This window comes from Mus caroli, chromosome 6 (assembly GCF_900094665.2).
Source record: "Mus caroli chromosome 6, CAROLI_EIJ_v1.1, whole genome shotgun sequence".
In the NCBI taxonomy this organism is placed as follows: Eukaryota; Metazoa; Chordata; class Mammalia; order Rodentia; family Muridae; genus Mus; species Mus caroli.
In genome coordinates, this window is record NC_034575.1 from 4,855,165 (window position 1) to 4,874,280 (window position 19,116).

Below are 19,116 nucleotides of genomic sequence, written 5' to 3' on the forward strand. Positions count from 1 at the left end.
ACACACAGACACACACAGAGTTGATATTTAATAGGCATTTGCTCAACAGATGTGCAATGAACTTCCTCCTCTGAGATTGTCTACAATGTCCTTGGGACCTTTCCTTGGTTTCAGAGGGTGGAGCAGTCAAATGCCCCACTGCCCAGCTGCCCATGACTGCTCAGAAGACACCCCCCCTTCCATATTACGTGTGATCCTGACCGTCTGGTTCCCTCCAATCCTGCCCAGCTCTAGGAAACAACGCCAGAACCCTAGGATGACTGAGGCTTCAACCCAAGTTCACCCTTTGTCTTTTTGAGGTACTTTTTCTTTAAGCCCAGACCTGGTTTCTAGATCAGAAAAACAAAGCAGGTTAGCTCTGGGCTTCTAATCGCAGGCTCACAATTGGAGAAGCTAGGACTCCACTAGGACTTGTGAGGGCAGGTAACAGATGGGTGGAAGACTGCAGGTAGCCAGAGCTTAGGCTAGTGTGTGATGAGGATTTGTCCTCTTCTTTCCAACAAGAGCCAAAGTCACAGCTCACATAGGATATCAGATCCTATTGGCAGGATAAAAATACACCTCAGTTTGACTATGGAGGCACAGTTTGGCTCTCTCACTTTAAGGGCAGGGAAAGAGGAAAGATTACAGAAGGCTGGGGCTTCCCTGCTGGTAAGAGGCCTACTGGGGAAGTCTCCATTCTATTTGCACACAGATGATAACGGTTGTCAGTGCTCAGGGAGGCCAAGCACCCTGTGCCTTCTGCACTGGTCTGTTGCTGACTTTTTTGTCCACCAATCACTTTGAGAATTTATAGAAATGCTAGATTGCTTCCTGTGGTAAAAATACACTAAGTGCATTTTTTACAAATCCTTACACATGATCTCAGGATTCACCAACTGGTGAAATGAAGAGGTCCATGAATCTTTGGAGCAGGATAGGTTTTACAACTCAGCCGGCAGAGGTTGAGACAAATTGCCAAGGACAATGGAATCAAGAGTGTTGATTGCTCAAGTGCCGATAGCCTGGAGGACTCTTTCTGCTTGTACTAGGGATGGGAGACTGGCAAGGGTGCTGGGAATATAAAACTGATTTTTGGAGCGCCACAGGTCAGAGGCAGATATATCAATAAGGAGACAGATCAAAATCAGTAAAGGGATTCCCTTTATAGTAGCTGGAGAAGGGAACACAAGAGCTTTGATATACAATCCAGCCTCTCTGGAAGAGGTGTTTCTAAAAATGATTGGCATCTTCACTGGTTGGTAAAGGATGAATGAGGGAAGACCCCTCTAGCTTCAGAGTTCTTTGTGAGAGTCCCTGTGAATGCCACAACCACATGTGGAGTAAGAAGGAAATCCAGCTCAACATGACTCAGTTAGTAGGTGTTGGTTCAAACTTCTAGAATCTGATACCAGGAAATTTGTTTTAGGCATATTTAAGTATAGTACCACTTTGGAAAAAAGTTTCCTAATAACTATCACAATAAAGCTTAAGGCATACTACATTGAAACCCTCTTGTAAAATACATGGGACCTCTTCCATAAGAATGAGTTCTACAGTGTATAAGACTCTTGGGTGGATCTGGTGTAGTCTCGTTCATCATTGAGGTCACCAAGCTTACAAGTACATGTGACATCCCCCTTAAGGATGGGTTCTGATGACTGAGAAACAATGCTCAAGATAAAAAGACCTAGGGAGGAAGAGTCTGGAGGAGTCAGTTATGGCTTGGCTCTACAGATGGCACAGGTCACTAGGTTATTTATGGTGTCCTCATCCAGCTTTATGAGAAGAAAGCAGGTCTATGTCTCATCTATTGAGGAGACAATACCGTGTGTTTAACAATCCCTGTTTCCCTAGTGCTTATGAGCACATGACTTTGTGCCCTCTACACTCTTAAACACGTCTGATCAGCTTTCTACCCTGGAGAGTATATTAGTTTACTGTCCTGTTTCCACAAGTTACCCCACCAAAGACAGTCAATGAAGGGAAGGTTTATTTTGGCTTATGGTTCCCGGGAGGATACAGTCCAGCATGATGGGAAAGGCACTGTGGCAAGAGTAGGAGTCCTGTTGGTCACATTGCACCTACAGTCAGGAAACACAGAGTGAACAGGAAGTGGAGCTACACTACAGAACCTCAATCCCTTTTCCTAGTGACCTGCCCTCTCTAGTGGGACTTTCCCTTCTAAATGTTCCCGCAGCCTTCCCAAATAGTGCCACCACTTGAGGACATAGTGTTCGAACTTATGAGCCTGTGGGGAATGTCTCACTGTCAAACTACAAGAGTTAGTCATGAGGACATTGTTCCTCCTATTATTATAGAGAAAAAGGCTTTCTGATGGGCTTGGATAGTCTCCTGAAATACTGCAGAGTGTCAAACACAGAGAAAGTTTAATTCAGAGCATGGGGGACTCCAAACTTTGATTGATTTGACTGTTCTCTCCAGAAGACTCATCAAAGGGTTCTGTGACTATGGCCAAGTGTTTAAGAACTCTAGAGCCAGCCTTTGAGTATGTTGAACATAGCAGGCCCCTTGGGTCAGTAGTTTCCTATCAGTGAGTGGTTAGAAGACGAAACATAGGTGTTTATTTTGACTTAAGAGCAAAGATCCTAGTTTCTGAGTTGAGTACAAAGGTCAGAGAGGCCTGGATGAGCATCAGGATTTCAGTGACACTGGGTCCTTATGGTGACTCAGTGATCCACTTTTTGAAATTTATCTTATTTTTATTATTTAAATTTGGACTTTGAAGATGTCATACACGTATGCTGCATTTAGATTACTCTTCCCCGTTCTCCCACCTGCACGACCCATCTCCTTCCTTAAAAATCCCTTTCTCATATTCATGTCTCTTTGTGTTGTGACCCACTTAACTGAGGCCATCTGTGTGACCCTGTGTTTGAAGCTATCCATTGACGCCTGGAAGATTCAACACTAGGAACACTGCTAATGACGATGACTACCAGAATCTGTTAGTAGCCAGTACTTAAGCAGGGAAGGGTAGGTCCCCATGCATTCCTTTTATACCGACGACTGAATGTTAACATACACAACTAGTGCAGGTATTCGCAGCTGCTGATGGCAATGGCTGCGCCATGCTCAGAAGAGACATTTTGTAGCCTTTTTTTTTCTATTTTCTGGCTTTTACATTCTTTCTGACACCCTTCCCATGATGCTTCCTCTTTGATTGGGTTTATGTACCTGTCATGGATTCCTCTGCCCCCCCGCCCCGAAGATGCCTTGAATCCAACTGTTGAGTGGCTGGTTACCCCCATGACAGTAGTGCCATCATAGCATGGGTGGGTACATCTGGCCAAGCAGATTGGCAAGGCCACTGAAGTCTCTTCACTCCCAAAAATTTGGATAGCACCTTCTAGCCAACAGGGGGGAGTTTTAAAGTTTACTTTTATGCTATTTGGTTTCTATCTTGGAATTCAGGCAATATCTTATTATCAGCTCATTCTGGTGCATGACCGTTCTGTATCTCAGGACTGTCGGTTCATGCTCTATGCTTGCATGAAGCTCCTGGAGTAGTAAGTATACATTGTTTCTGGTAGCTTAGGCTATTGATTTAATAGTGGGCAGATTTATGATGTCACCAGCCCAGAATGAAAGAAGGGAAGTCTGAAAAGGTCTGACTCTTCCTCGGGTGAACAGCTGTTCCACCAGCCTTCTTGAGCTCAACCAATGAGACCAGGTGGCTCTGTGGCTCCGAGTATGACTCACTCTCTGAAGATTTTGGCTTTCTAGGCAGAACAGGAGCCAGGAATGCTTAGGAGGGGGAATGTGAGTATGGATGGTATCTTGAATATGTGGTCTATAATGGTACATTTCAAAAACCTTTTCCAATCTACCGTTAGAAGACAGAGCGCCATCCTTCAATACTTTTTTGTATTCTAGAACAGCACAAAAGGCTTCTTAGTACTTTATGCATATTCTTGGTAATGCATGCATACTTCCTTCTTGCCATAGATTTGATGTGCTTCACTGTTGCAGTGTTTCCAAAGCCTTGAAGATTATGATCCTTGTTAAGATTAGTGTAGCGTCCGTGTAATAGTCCATCTTCTAGGAACTATTGCAGTTGTTCTGAGCCATGCGGCCATTGCTAGGTAAGAGGTGTGGGGTGGGTGGGGTGGGTGGCAGTAGGCTACTCCTTGGATAAAGCATACAGTGTTTGACTACCAGATCACCCTCCCTTGCTGTGGTATGAAAAGCTCAAATTTTTGTGTGATCATGCTTGCTGAAACTCAGCTAGCCCTGTCCTCATGGACACACAGATGAGTGCTAGACCAGGAGACATTTGGCTGTGAGTAGCTCTGCTTCCTTGCATCAGGAGATGCATCTGATGACCTCACCTGCATCATAGGCTGGGTCTTCTGGTCCAGATTCTCACGGGCTCTCCCACTTCATGAGGACTGGTGTATCGAGAGTTCAGAATCTAGTCTCTTTCCTTTTACTTACTAGTACCGCACTTACTAAGGAATAATTTACACTCAATACAATTCATGCTATTTTACCTTTATGGATTTTGACAAATTCAGGCAATCATGTAACTATCAACTGAATCCCAACAGAGTTCCTAAATTCTCTACCTTTTGCAGCTCACCCCCTTTTACCTCAGCCTTTGATAAACATAGACCTAATGTCTGTTCCTATAGATCTGACCTGTCTGATTTTTAAATCATATAGCACCAAAACTTTGAGATTAAAAAAATACAAATAAACACAACTTTCACAATGGAATAATTTTAAATTTATAGGAAAGTTTCAATGTAACATAAAGTTTTCATATCGTCCTGGCTAGCTTCCTTCTTACTAACCTCCCACATAACTCTATGACAATTGCTAAAATTTTAATAACCTACATTTGGTACAAACTGTCAACCTTGGGAATCACTGGTTTTCCTAATAATGCTATTTTTTTTTCTGCTCCAAGTTTCCTTGTGGCATTTGGTGGCCTTGGCTCTTAAAGTTTTCCTCTCCCAAAGTGGCCTTTATCAAGATGTGGATGCTATTGAAAGGTACTGATCAGGAATTTTATACACTGCCTCTTGGTCTGGCTCTGTTTGCTAATGTTCTCATTTTCTCTGTGCTGTGAGCTTTGGGGGAGGCATATAAAGATATAAGGCACTCTTCCTATAGCATCATAGTAGGGCTACATGCTTTTGCTGTGAGTTGGCCTCATGTCCAACTGCCCTATATATCAGTAGCTTGTTTATGTTGATTGATAAATAATACTGTGCTTATGTTGCAGATTTTATTTTATTTTTCTCTTTCAGCAGCTGAAAGACACCTGGGCTGTTTCCAGTTCTGGGAGATTATGAATAAAGCTGCTATACATTTATATTGAGGCTTCTGTGAATATGTGTGTATATATATATATTTTTTCCCTTTCCCTTTCTCCAGGGTAAATTCCTAGCTGTGGGATTGGCAGGTTGTATGGCATGCATATGCTTAACTTTCCATGAAACTGCCAAACTGTTTCCCCAAATAGCTGTTCCATGTTGCCTTCCCATCGACAGTGTCAGAGGAGTCCAACTGCTCTGCATCCTCATTTTAATTGGTGTTCTGGTTAGTGAGTGATGCCTTGTAAAAAAACAAAAACAAAATTTAAAGAAATTAAAGCAAGTATTATAGTATACCCCTTAGGTACAACAAAGAACGCCTTTCAGGTCTCCTAGTCTCGTCAGAGAATCTTGTTCAGTCATCAAAAACGTCAGCAGACACTTACTAAACACTAAGAGTGTGTGGGGGGTGGGGGAGGAGAAGGGAAGGGAAAGACAGTCTCGTATAGCCAGAGGGCCTTGAACTTGCTACGTAGCTGGGAATGAGCTTGACCTCTGGCCCTCTGCCTCTAGCTCCTGGTTTGGGATTATCAGCAGGTACACCGTCCCACTTTATGAGGATATAGAGATCAAACTCAAGGCTTTGTGCATGCTGCACAAGAACTGCTACTGATGGAACCATATCTTTAGCCTTTTGTTAGATTTGAGGTTCATCCCCCTTTCCACCCCCTTGATAATGAGATGATGAACAGGGAGTCAAATGGAGGTTGGTGAGGCTACCAGAAGGTCACTGAGAATGGATAGTCTTTTTCCCCCCACTTTAATAAGTACCATTTCACAAAGTGAGGGAGCCTTAGGGATGTCTGTTTCCATAGTTTTGATGTTGGGCATCGCCTAAGGGTCCTAGATCTGAAATCTTTACTCTCTGGAGTAACTCCACTGGACAGGGTATGTTATTTTCCTGTTTATGAGTGAAACAAACAAACAAACAAACAAAACCCTGACACCAGAGAGGGCTATGACCTATACCTGCTAGAGGCTTGACTTGCCTCAAGATATGTCTTGCTTCAGAGATAAGTTCTTGTTTACTGTCCTAAACTAGTTTCATAAATCTCTCCTTAAAGGGTATCTCTCTTTAAAGGGTATGTTTAGCTGGGTGGTGGTAGTGCACACCTTTAATCCCAGCACTTGGGAGGCAGAGGCAGGTGGATTTCTGAGTTTGAGGCCAGCCTGGTCCACAGAGTAAGTTCCAGGACAGCCAGAGAAACCCTGTTTCAAAAAATAAAAACGTATGTATATATATATATATATATATATATATATATATATATATATATATAAAACCCTCCCCCCCCAACTGGCTTCTGAAGATAAAAATAAGAAACATGAGTGAATGGGGAAATATTAGTTCTTACAGGAACTTCATCTGTCATTGCATTCTTTGTTATAGCTTGTGGATGTAGAAGCAGCCCTGGCTTGGAGTCGGACCACATGGGTTCAAGACCTGGGATTTTGTTGATGGCTCCTTGGTCCCTAGTTTCCTAATGTGGATAGAAGTATGTCAGATGCAGAGGGCTCTATGATCCTTCCATGATGTTTTACAGGTACTGAAAGATAAGGAGCCTCAGCAAGTCATGGAGGGCTTCTAGCTTTTCTTACTGTCCTGCTGCCATTCACTGTCCTCTGGGAAGGAGAGTGTCTCCTTCAGGCCATTGTAGTACAGGAGCCAGGGCAGATCTGTAGTATACTCTTCTGCTCGACCTCTATTCTGTCTTCTAGTAACAGCACCCAAATGTACCTGGAGGAAGCTCATCAAATGGCCTGTTTTCCACCCATTGACTCTAGTGAATGAAGACTGGTCCTAAGACCTATGCATTCCAAACCTTTCACTTCAGATACTTGTGGCCATCTTGTCTCCTGTTAAGAGATGCTGATGGAGTGAAGAAATGGAGGAAGCAGAGCTGGGGGCAGGGAGGATGCACATATGATCCTTTAGATCCAACTGTGCCTGAAGTTTATGGACTCAACAGTCACCTGAGGAGGATTAAGCCTGTTGTCATACATTTAAGATAGTAATTAACCAATTAACTGATTAATTAAAACAGGCCCTCATTTAGGCTAGGCTGGTCTCAAACTGACTACATAGCCAAGGGTGACCTCCTGCCTCCCCCTCCTAAATGATAGCTTTACAGGTTTAATGTTTAGGCCAGCCTGAGTTTGGATGGATTTTGGTAATGACTAGTCTCTGAACTTTTTTGTTCTTATCATGAATGCCTCTCCCTGAAGGTTCTAGAATACTGGTTTCCTTCGATAAGAAAGTTAACTTTACAAGCTTCATGAAAGGCAAGGTCTGAGGCAGTGTTGCCTGCCCCACATCTACCATAAACATTGATCATTTATTAGAAGCCTTCCCAATGCAGGTTTCTTGGCAGCCATTGTCAATCGTATGGATTTGCCTCCAAGTTGGCATCTGTGTTCCAACAAATCTGAAGAGACCTACTTACATCACTGCACTGAGAATCCCAGTCCCAGGGCTTGGAAGCTGCCTCCAATCAGAGCAGGAAGAAGAGGATTAACTGGCTTTTGTGGCAGACACTAGTTGATCACAAAGCCAGGCACAGCAGTGATATATTGGAAAAATCAATTAGTATTTGTCCATGAGCCCTCGCCAGACACTGGTTCTGGGGTGGAGTCTTCCTGCAGCACCTCCTAAAAGGGGAACTCGGTGCTGACTCCAGAAGTTGCAGGGTGTAACAATAGGCAGGAGGGGTCTGGGAAGTGGCATCTAGTAGGTGGGCAGCCTTCCAAAGTGGCTTCAGGGCCCTCAGCCCTGGCCCCACACCAGCTATAAAAATTGGCTAATGCACAATGGATTTGCCCCTCCATACCCAAGGGTGCTGGCTTCAAGCAGAATACATTTTCTTGGGCAAAAACTTCCAATAACAACAACAACAACCAAAAAAACAAACCAAAACCAAACCAAAACAAAACAAAAAAACCAAACATGCTGGCTCTTTCTAAATCAGTACTTTCTAATTCTGAGGCGGACGGATTGGGTTTTTCACTCACCCAGAACTCAAAATCAACTTGACATTTCTAAAATTACATTTTGAGGGGAATGAATCTGTAAAGTGAACCGAGAGCCAGTGCCAGTTGGGGAAAGAAGGCAGGCACAAACAGAATCATGCCTCATCCCTCCTTACAGTGTGTGTGTTCTTTATCAGTTAGCTGAGGAAAAGGGAGGGGAATTGGGGTCATGCTGAAGCCATCAGAAATAGCCGGAAAGCCAAGGAAAGACTGGGTCTATCTGTATCTCAAGCTCCAGTGCAACTGTGGCTGAGGCTGGCTGCCCGAAAGGAGTTGGAGATGAAGCGAGACTTGTTTGGCAAAGAGGGTAATGACATATTGTCTCCTTCATGGCAGAGATAACACTTGTGTGGGCAGTTGGGGAGACCCCAAGGTGGGTCCCAGAGGAAGCCTCTTGGCCAGGCGGGTGTACGGGGCACTTAGAAGAGAACCAGGTGGCAGCTACTTCCCTTTACTCAGGAGAGGAGGTCAAGGGGCTTTGTGTGAGCAGGATCAAAACATGCCTCTCAAAAGGGATCAAGAGGCTGCCCAAGTTTGCAGATGGGAAAGGAGACTGAGTCTTTTTCTTTTCTTTCCTTTTCATGAGAAATATAAAGACAATTTGGGGAGAAAAAGCCTCCGTAAGCAACACTTTCCTTTTCCGGTTGCAAAGCTTATTCAACCACTGTTATCCACTATCCCCCACTCACTGATCAGTTTTAAAACGCAGCCTCCTACTGCTTATCCTATTCCAAACTCTACCTCCCTCAACCTCCATGCTTCCCATCACCTAGATGGAGCCAGACAGGCCTTCCAGATTCAGCTCCCCACTGTGACTTCTGGGGTTTCCATGACTACAAACAAATGTGACCCGGGATGAAACTAGGACCCTTACTCCTCATTCCATGCTGGGCAACTTGACCTGGCAATCATTAATCCACGCAAGTGGCACTGTCTGATGGAAGAGGCATGTGTCTAAAGCACATACCTGTCAAGGCTAGGAAGCACCATCCTGGCATGGCTGGAGGAGAGAGGTAGGGCAGGAGCCAAACTCTCAGGAGACAGTAGAGCTTCATCCTCGGAGAACTGAAGGTGCAGATAGAGGCGCCACATTCTCATGGTGGAGGTGGACTGTGAGGAAGCTCTTGAGGACTAAAGAAGGCTGTCATGGAGTCTCACATAGCACACAGGCCCCTGGGATGGTACATTAAAGAGATGGCAAGCATGCCTGTGTTTAGAGGAGTATGAGGTTGGGTTCTGATTTTGTATCGTGACAACCTCAAGTGTATTAACGTGGAGCTGAGAAATCTGCCAGAGACGATTCTAGCAATGAGGCCTCTGACAGCACAAGACAGCAAAGCCAGGGAAAGCTACCCAAGCCAGGCCCCCAGCTGGCTCCCAGACATTTCCTTTACCAAGAAGACATCTGTAATGGCCTGTGTCTCCAGCCTTCAGAGTGGTTTTAGAACTGCAGGCAGGTCCTTTCTGAGGGTACCCCTGTGTTTCCGAAGGAAGCCCAGGAGGCCTTCTCTGAGATAGGCAACAGGAGCCCTCAAGAGGCCGCTTGCCTGGCCTAAGCACAGAGAACCTTTTTTTCTGGACCACTAACTTACACAGGGCCTTCTGTGCATCACTAAGGTCTACATGAGGACATGTGTGAGGGCCCTAACTTAACGGGTTACCTGTGACATAGAGAAACTCTGGGGTCTGGGAGTCTGCAGGGTATCTAAGTTGTTGATGTGGCTACATGTAAATCTGTTATTACCACTATTTCTTGGTCCTACAAAAGTCCCAGGCAGCCCTTGTAGCTGGCTGCCTTATTTGGGGATGTACAGTTCTGACCAATAGCTGCAGAACCGCCCATGGGCCCCCCTGCCCCCTCTATTGCACCTTCAATGATGCTTTTCTTAGCACAGCTGGGTCTCCACACAGAATCCATGACTTGAATTTGTATCGCAAATGTTGTCTTAATGTTTAAAATTTTCTGTTTAAAAAAAAAATGTTCCATGAGGCTCCTGGAGTTTATGCTTTTGAACTCAGCTACGGAAAAGATAAAAGGAGACACTAGGATGTGCAAGGATGGCTGCCTTCAATAGAAAGGTCCATGCAGCAGAAAGAAGCCCCGCTCCTCTGCCAGTGTGGCACGTGGCCACAGTCAAGTGTGGCAGGAGACAGTGTCTTCAGTTGTCTGGATCTTCATCCAGAGCTCAGTGGACAGTGGCATGGCAGAAGGGCTCTTCCTGACATCTCTTCTGAGAGGGATGGGGACATGAGAAAGCACTTTGAGCCTCCTGGTGCCCCTGAGGACATGTGTAAGTCCACATGCAGGTGTGTGATTTAGCCTTGGATTTCACCATGCTGTGTGGTGTACTGACACAGCAATGGTCCTGAAGGGTGTCAGCAAGAGTAAGCAGTAGCCTGCCAGCGGCCCGTGTACTCCTCCTCTACTGATCAATGCACACGGACAACATACAAACCAAACAGGAGTGAATAACTATAGCGATAGAAACAGGGCCTTGACCCTCTCGTTTTATTAAAATGGCGTGTAAATATTAAAACAGCATACTGAGCACATTAGACTTCTGTAAGCCCTGGATGAGGTGCCGCGGAGTGGCCCGAGGGCTCCCTGTTGAAGGTTGCAGACTCATGCATTGAGCAATTCGTGTTCTTTATCAGTCTTCCCAATAGCATCAGGGTTGGATAAGGGGTCGAGGTCAGCAAAGAGGCTGAACCAGGCAGTCAGGTCCGAGGCAGCCTTGGCAGGCTCTGGGGAAGGAAGAGGAAACATGAGCAAACCCCCCTTCTCAATGAGCACCTCAGGAGGGACAAATCCCACAACCCTTGGGGAATTTCATGTCCCCTGAAGGGCTGGCTGACACAAACCTTGGCTTGAGACTTAGTTAACTAACTTCCATCTTCAGTGTACCTCCCGCAATGGCTACAGCTCACAGAGGTACTCAAAACTGCACATGCTGTTTGGCTCCCTCAACCGAGAAGCAGCTAGGCATTTCAGAAATCAGACTGAAGCAAGGTGCCTTCTGGTGTCTGCCAGAGGAGGGTTCCCTTTAAGTCCCATGGACCAGGAGCCATCTGCGGTTTCTCTTTTCACCCTTCAAAGACGCAGGCCCACAGGAGGTCATACCCAGGCCCAGTCTCTCTACCATTACGATCACTGCCTTTCCCAACTCTTCCTGTCAAAGGCATAGGTCCTTCCTTTCCCTTTCCCTTTCCCCTTCCCTTCCCTTCCCTTCATGGGCTTGAAATCCCCCCCGTTCAGCCTCACTGGAGCTCTTCCCTCTACTTCTGTTTCCCCCACCCTAACTCCCCCCAAACCATGATTAGACAGCCAAAGTGTCTTCCAGATGAGAAGAGAATTTTCAAAGGAGTGCCTCATGCCAGTGATTTATAAATGAGCTGGGACTCTTTCCTATAAATCATTCCACGTGAGTATCTACTTCACTGGCTTGCTAATCCATGCCTCTCCTCCTTCCCAACAGGTGGAGATGTCAGAAGCAGGAATAAATGTCTCTCTATTAGGGTACCCTTCTAGCAGGGAGCAGCTAGGAATGTGTTTGCCATCTGGCTGAAAAGTCTCTCAAAACTGGCTAGAGTGAAGACACAGAATGGGATGGGAGTTCCTTAAATCGTCTTTGATCCTTTCTCTAAATGACCCCGAACTGTTAAGATAGTGAATGAAGCACTTCATGCTTTCAGTTCATCTCCCTATTTCTCAGCATAATACCCAATGGGTGCATTACTTTGTAATGACAGAGTCTATGTATGTATTATGTCATAATATATGAGATACAACTCGTACACATAGACAGCTAGTAATGGCAAGACTAAGTAATCTAAACCCAACAGTTCTCCAAAGAGTAATCCTAATAGGTTATTACTATAGGTAACCTTGATTAAATTCTACGTGGGTTGCCCTTATAACCCCTAGCTTATATCGATTTGACATACTGAGACCAGAGAGAACCTCAAGCCATCATGATGGAGGTCATATGAGGATACTAGAGGGGACAAGCCTGATAGAGATAGATTAGTTTATCTCAGTTCTTGATAGAGTGTGTAATGAGATCTTAAAGAAATCCCCAGTGAAAATATGTCACACACTTACTTCCCCTTCCTCCTAACCTCTTGCAGAGGTCTGAGAGGGTCCCCAGGGAGTAATCACAGACTTGCAGTTAAGAGCTAAGCCAGCCGACTGCACTTTGAGGAGACCGACCCTCAGATCCTCCAAGTCTCCACTAGGAGTAAAACCAGGTGCAAATTATTTGCACAGCACTTAAAAGAACATCATAGGAACACTTTCTGATGATAATGAGACAGACGTTTCCTCTAATGTCCTGTGGTCAAAAGGAGAGGGGGTGATAACCAAAGCAACAGAGATAAAGCTGGGACTACACATGAGATCTCCTGCCCAGCAGATGCACTTCAGGGGCCTGCTCCAAAACAGAACAGATCTCCCGAGCTTAAAAGGACCTCATTTGACACCTAAGCCCAGCCTAATATTCAAGACCAAAGGACATTAGATCTAACAAGAGCTGTCACCCCACCCCCACCAGCTGGGCACATATTTGTATGGTTTCTGCCCATGGTGGCCTTCAACAGAGGATGGTGTGACAAGACCTTTCTCCTATCTTCCCCAGACTGGGAAAAACCTAGCAGAACAGGAGAAGCATCGGATCATAGCTAGTTGAAATACATGGCCAACTAAGGAGGACAATGGGTTTTGAAAAGCAACCAAGGGGCTGCTGTATCAAAGCACTGTTTTTCCTTTCATGTTTTATACCCATTTTCTTGTGGAGCATGGTGACTTCATGACCACACCCAAAACCAACAGGAAATCAAGATCTATGGTTTCCTGTCTCAAAAGGGGAAGGGTTAAAACTGAATACCAATAACACAGCAATAAAACTAGTAACTATACATCTCTACCGAGAGGGTCATTCGCATCTCTTTCTTGTACGCTGGGAAGCTGAAATAAATAGCAGTCCATCCCAAAAGATGAAAGTGAAGAGCCTGAGTTAATGTTAACTTTATGACATACCTTACAATGTCACTTGACTTGAGTAACCCAGCATTCTGTCATAACCCTGTAGCCTGCCTGAAGAGCATGACTAGAGGCCTCTAGCCCTCTCGTTTTATGGAAGCAAGCTCCTCCATTTCTCAAAACATTTACTGTTTGTCCTGGAAATTTTGGCATGGCTCATCCTTAATTTACCATATATATCTTTAAACCTCTGCTTTAGTTATTTTTGTATGAAGTTCTGTCTTCTGAAAAAGGTATGCAGGTTTTTCTTCAGAGCGATGAGCAGGTAGCTGCTTGCTGATTAAGCCCATTGCTGGGCCTCATGTTAAAATGTTGACCACCAACAGGGCATCCCAATGGGATCCTTATGCCTAAAACTCTGTCCTTTTACTGCGATGTTCTTGGTTAGTGTTTTGTATGTTTTTGTAAAGAATAATTTAGTCTCCAGTAATGCCCTCAAGAGAGACCATGTTTGCATTGCAGAGTTCAGATGGCTCTGGGAATAGTTTCTTAAGGAAGAATGTCATACTGTGTATGCTACAAAAATTAAACACCTTTTGTTTAGCCTGCTACTGTAACGTCCACACTTCCTAGTGGACTCAATTATAGAATTATACTATTTTTAACTGTTTGCATTTTTGCTACATTTAGGTGTCATGAACCCTTGAAGCCATGGGTGATGTCTTAGTTCATTCTTGTATCATTCAGGACACTGCATACAGTGGAGGTTCATACATATGACTCTTCAATTAAGACAAACTATTAAAACTCCCCTTTAGATGGCAAGAAGCACACTCTTGGTACATCATCTTCAATGGCAAAACTGTACTTGGCAGCCCATACGGTTCCTAACATTCACTGACACAAACTTAATAATGAAAACTAAGAAGTAATGAAACAGATGACCTATGACCTATTTCCTCGGTATAAACCAATGGAAAACAGAAAGGATTTTAAATGACATTGCTACTCACTGAAATGTTGCTTAAACATACACAGGGTAATTCATAAGCAACCGGTTGGAAGCTTCAGACGTCAAGGGAGCCTTCTGAGATGCTGGAATTCAAACTTCACTGTATGTATTTATGAGAAATCCTTGACCTGTTCGCTTACAGCGAGTGAATTTTATGGCATGTAAACTATACTTCAATAAAACAATTTTAAATGACCAGTAGTTGGTGTGGTCCAGGAAAAACAAAACCTCCTGAGTTCCTAGAAAATTGGCTCTTAACCATTTTCCTCTTAGACCCAAATCACATAAAAGCAGTAAATGTGGAAAGTCAAGGCTGCGGTGCAAATGTGTGTCCAACAGTGCCAGTCAGAGGAAAAGCTGAAAGGAGTCCTTCCTTGTCCCCCATACCTGCCCATCAGCACTGTGCCTCCCTCCCTCCAACCCTGCAGCCTGCCTCCTGAAACATATCACCTGTAAGCTGGTTAGAGATGCTGACTGAGGAAAATGGAATTCTTGAGACCAGTGTTAGTTTAGGGGACAGTGTCTTGGATTGCCTGTTGGCTTTCTTAGGTTGACTGGGCTGGAGTGAGGAAAGGGATACTTTCAAAAGCAAAGGGCCTACTTCAGGACATCACCTTCCTAAGCAGCCATGAGAAATTGTGCAGCTTTAGGCTCTTGCTCCCTGACTGAGTGCTTGGAGATGCTACTTCCAGAGAGAGCCTGAATCAACTCAGGGGGAATCTTGTGAGGAGTGAGTTTCAAAGTCGATGCTGCTATTTGATAGTATAAACTCAACAAGACATTGCTTCTTGCTTCTGAACCATGTGTGATACCCATTTCCAAGCAGAGCTATCAAGAACACTGGATTAAAACACGTATTCAACTCACTGTGTTTTTCAGAGTACAGAATGGTGTGTGCTCCGCAGCACTCTAAAGTGGAGCTTGCCTCCTTTTCTATAACCTGCCACTTGGAAACTTACAAAGAACTCTGTATATCAAGAAAGTGCCAGAAATCAAAACTGCATTTTCTCTTTACTGGAAGATTTGTTTGAGTTACGGGCATGACTGTATGATGGATGTGGACACATGCAGGTGAGTATAGATGCCATGGAGGCCAGAGGCATCAGGTCCCCCTTGGAACTGGAGTCACAGGTGGTTTTGAGCTGCTTAAGGTGGGGGCTGGGAACCGAGCTTAGGCCTTCTGCAAGAGCAATGCTGCTCCCACTGGGGACTCCATCTCTTCAGCACAATGAATTGTATTTTTCAGACATATCATGCAAAGGGATGATGGAGCAAGATTTCTTTATAAAGAAAAACTGTATTTATTTTCTTTTTGGGGGTGCTGGGAATCACACTCAGGGTACTGTGCATGCTAGACAAATTCTCTATCATTGAACCAGACCCCACCCCCACCCCCAGCCTACAACTGTCATCCAGCTGAATGCGTCTGTAACTAGGGACTATTTGGTATAGCTTGGCTCCAGTTAGAAGCTCCACAAGAACACTGAGAATCCACAAAAGAAGGCTTCCTCACCTCTGAGGACATACATGAAAGGAGAAAGAACTTGAGGCCATCTCTTCTTTGGAAGCTGAGATGGTGGGGTAGTAGAGTCTTCCTTGGCAGCTTAACAGACATACGGACATCCTGACTCCTCCTTCCCATGCTATGCACAATTAACGGCTGACATGTAGAGTCTCATTCACTTCTTACCGTCCATCTACCAGCTTGAACGTGGGCACAAGGGGATAAAATGGCACTGATGTGGTAGGTACCAGCTACTGAACAAATCCCTAAACTCAATGGCAATCCCAGCCTCCTCTATATCTCTCTGGAAATTATTTAGGTGAAGAGTGCTATGAGGATAATTATGGGTGGAATGACAACCAGATTTCGAATGTCTTGCCTTCTGTCAGGAGACACTGCTATTGAGAAAGAACTGAGTGTTGCTAATATTCCAGTAATTGCCATCAACTGTTCCCTAGCCAGTGGTTGTTGGCAGCGGCATTCGCTAACACATAGGTGTGGCTAGAAAGATGTCTCCCTACGTCAAGAGAAATTCTTTTAAGAGAGGAGTAGTGAAGGGTGGAGGCAGGAGGGGCACCCCAAGCTCAAGAACAAACTGCCAGCTCTGGGCTCCTCTGACATGTCAATGTGCTACCCATTTGCAGAAAATGCACATAAAAAGTTTGCTAAAGCAGCCCTGCTCCCTTTGTGTACACATAGGGAAATTCCAAGGAGCCATAACTAATACTGCCCAGCAAGAAGAGCAAGCAGAGCCAAAACACATGGGCCAGAGAATGCTTTGCTGTGATTGTGTCTTACCACTTAAAGCACAAAGCCTAGGTAGGGTTGCTATCATCTCAGCCTGGGGGACCTGGGTGTGCATGTGTGTGCGTGCGTGTGTGTGTGTGTGTGTGTGTGTGTGTGGCTATGAAAAACAAAGGAGGAACACAACAATGGTGGCCATGATTCCTCAGGTCCATTGAACACCTGCAAGGGATGCATAAGATTCCTATCTCACTGGGCTTCGGTACAAGTGAACTGGGATCTTGTGTGTAAAGCCAAGTGGTAGGGAAGTTGGAAAGCAGGCTCTCAGTAAAGCTCTCAGGTATGTTGTATAGGAGTAAACCCTGAAGTGTTATCTGAAGGTTCATGTCTTAGGCTTGCCACCCTTTCACCTGCTGTCACGCCATTTGTCAGCTGCTCTCACTCTTGCCTGCTATCCAGCCATTCATCCATCCACCCACTCCCATCCACCCTTCCTTCAAACAAGTACGTTTTAAACACCCACTGCATTCTAGGCATTGAGCTATGATCTGAAAATATGGCGAGCAACACAATTGTAGATCCTGTTTCTATGACAACCTAAGGAGGAGACAGAAATGAAATCAGTTTTCCCATAAGGTGAGGTAAGAGGGTGATTTAAGTACAGGGTGTGATGGAAGTGTGGAGTAGAAAACAGCTAATGCAGCTTGCTGGGGTGGGGTGTGGATGAACTGACATCAAGTATAGCACTATGCATGTGGTGTGGACAGCATGCTCTAAGCAGAACGTGCCAAAGTCTTGCTGGTGGAAAGATCTGGGGGCACTACAGCTTAGCATGGCTACAGTCCAGTGGATGGATGAATATGATTCACTGTATAGTGGTGTGTGTCTGTAATCCCAGCACTTGAGAGGCTGAGGCAGGAGGATGACTGAAAGTTTGAAACTAGCCGTAGCTACCTAGTGAGTTCCAGGATAGCTTAGTTCATATTTCAACACCACCATCTTAAAAAAAAAAAAAAAAAAAAAAAAAAAAAAAAAAAAAAAGGATACTGGTTCGTTGGCACAGTTATGTCATTGAGTAGTGCAAAGGTGTGGGAGTTGTGGGCAGCCATGAAACTAGGACTAGGTACTAAAGGACCTTGTAAACCAAGCTGAGAATTTAGCTCTCACTACCGTGGTGGAAAGTGTGGGAACTTGGCAAAACACACGTCCTTTTGAGGTTCCTGGATTTCCTCATCTACAGAGTGGGTAGAGGAGTTGATTGTGAAGGAACCTTCTGTGTAGCAGAGGCATTGGAAGCCTGCAGCTTCTAAGTTCTGCCTTGCAAATGTTGCTCAGCAGGCCTCCAAAGCTCTGCTGCAGGGAGGGGAGCTAGCATTCTTATTGGCACAAGCAAAGTGCTCTCTCTGTGCTCATACCATAAATACACGCAGCTCTCTTTCCCTTGACACTTTGACACTTTGCCATCGAGGACTGGAAATGTCAGTTACCTGGCACCACGCTAACCCAGGAGTGGAAAGAGATGAGGTCAGCCTGAGGTTTGTTTGAGATAACCCAAACCTAAAACCCACCCAGATGGCAAGAACGTCGAAGAGCTGGGCAAAATGAACAAATCCCCTGCAAGAACACAAGTCTCTGTGGTTCTGTGAATCTGTAACAAGAGTTCCAGCTTTTGTGTGTAGAATCTTGAGCTGAAACATCTCCTGGAGCACTTATTTTGAGCAGCTGGTAATCTTTCCTGTATCAGTCTACTTTTAAATGAAAGAATTTAATGTTCGGAAGGACACGGGCTCTGAAGCTTCCAGCCGTCCTCAGTGTCTTCTGACTGGCTCACCCTACAGGAGTGAAGCTCCAGGAAGGCTTAATTTTTTTTCATCATTCACGGGTACAGGAAGTGCTAGCCACATATGCCAGTTAGTTTCTGTCAACTTAACACAGACTAGAGTCATCTAGGAAGAGGGCCCCTTAGAGCTGAGGAATTGCCACTGTAAGAGTGACTTGTGGGGCTGCAAATGGGGAAATTTTCTTGATTAGTGATTGATGTGAGAGGAACCAGCCCACTTTGGGTGATGCCACTCTAGGGCAGGTGGTCCTGGCTGTTATAAGCAAGCAAGCTAAGCAAGCCTTAGGGAGCAAGCCGGGGGAGCAGCTCTCTATGGCTCAGCCTCCAGGTTCCTGCTGGAGTTCTTGCCATGACTCTCCTCAGTAATGGACTGGGAGGTGGACGTGTGCAATGAACTAAACCCTTCCATCCACAAGTGGCTTTTCATTATGGTCTTTTTCCCAGCAACAGAAACCAAGCTAGCGGAATCCTCCCTCGGGCCAATATGTTCACAAACTCTGAGAAATCCCATTAATTCCACTGAATTTTAAAATGACTTGATCAGACCTGTAATTTTTGTTGTGAACTCCTCCAGCTTTTACTAGGAAGGAAAGAAGGAAAGAAGGAAGGAAGGAAGGAAGGAAGGAAGGAAGGAAGGAAGGAAGGAAGGAAGGAAGGGAGGGAGGGAGGGAGGGAGGGAGGGAGGAAGGG

The 19,116-nt window shown here is 45.0% G+C and overlaps 1 protein-coding gene across 2 annotated transcripts in view; it reads right to left on the reverse strand.

Moving 5' to 3' along the window:
* Window positions 1-10,822: 10,822 nt before the first annotated feature.
* Window positions 10,823-19,116, reverse strand: part of Ica1 (islet cell autoantigen 1) — a 136,922-nt gene continuing 128,628 nt past the window's right edge. The window contains exon 14 of one of the 2 annotated variants that reach the window (XM_021164674.1): window positions 10,823-11,093. In XM_021164674.1, the coding sequence (XP_021020333.1) occupies window positions 10,972-11,093 (122 nt within the window). In that variant the 3' untranslated portion in view covers window positions 10,823-10,971. The remainder of the gene's footprint in view (window positions 11,094-19,116) is intronic. The other variant, XM_021164673.2, reaches the window with a different exon arrangement.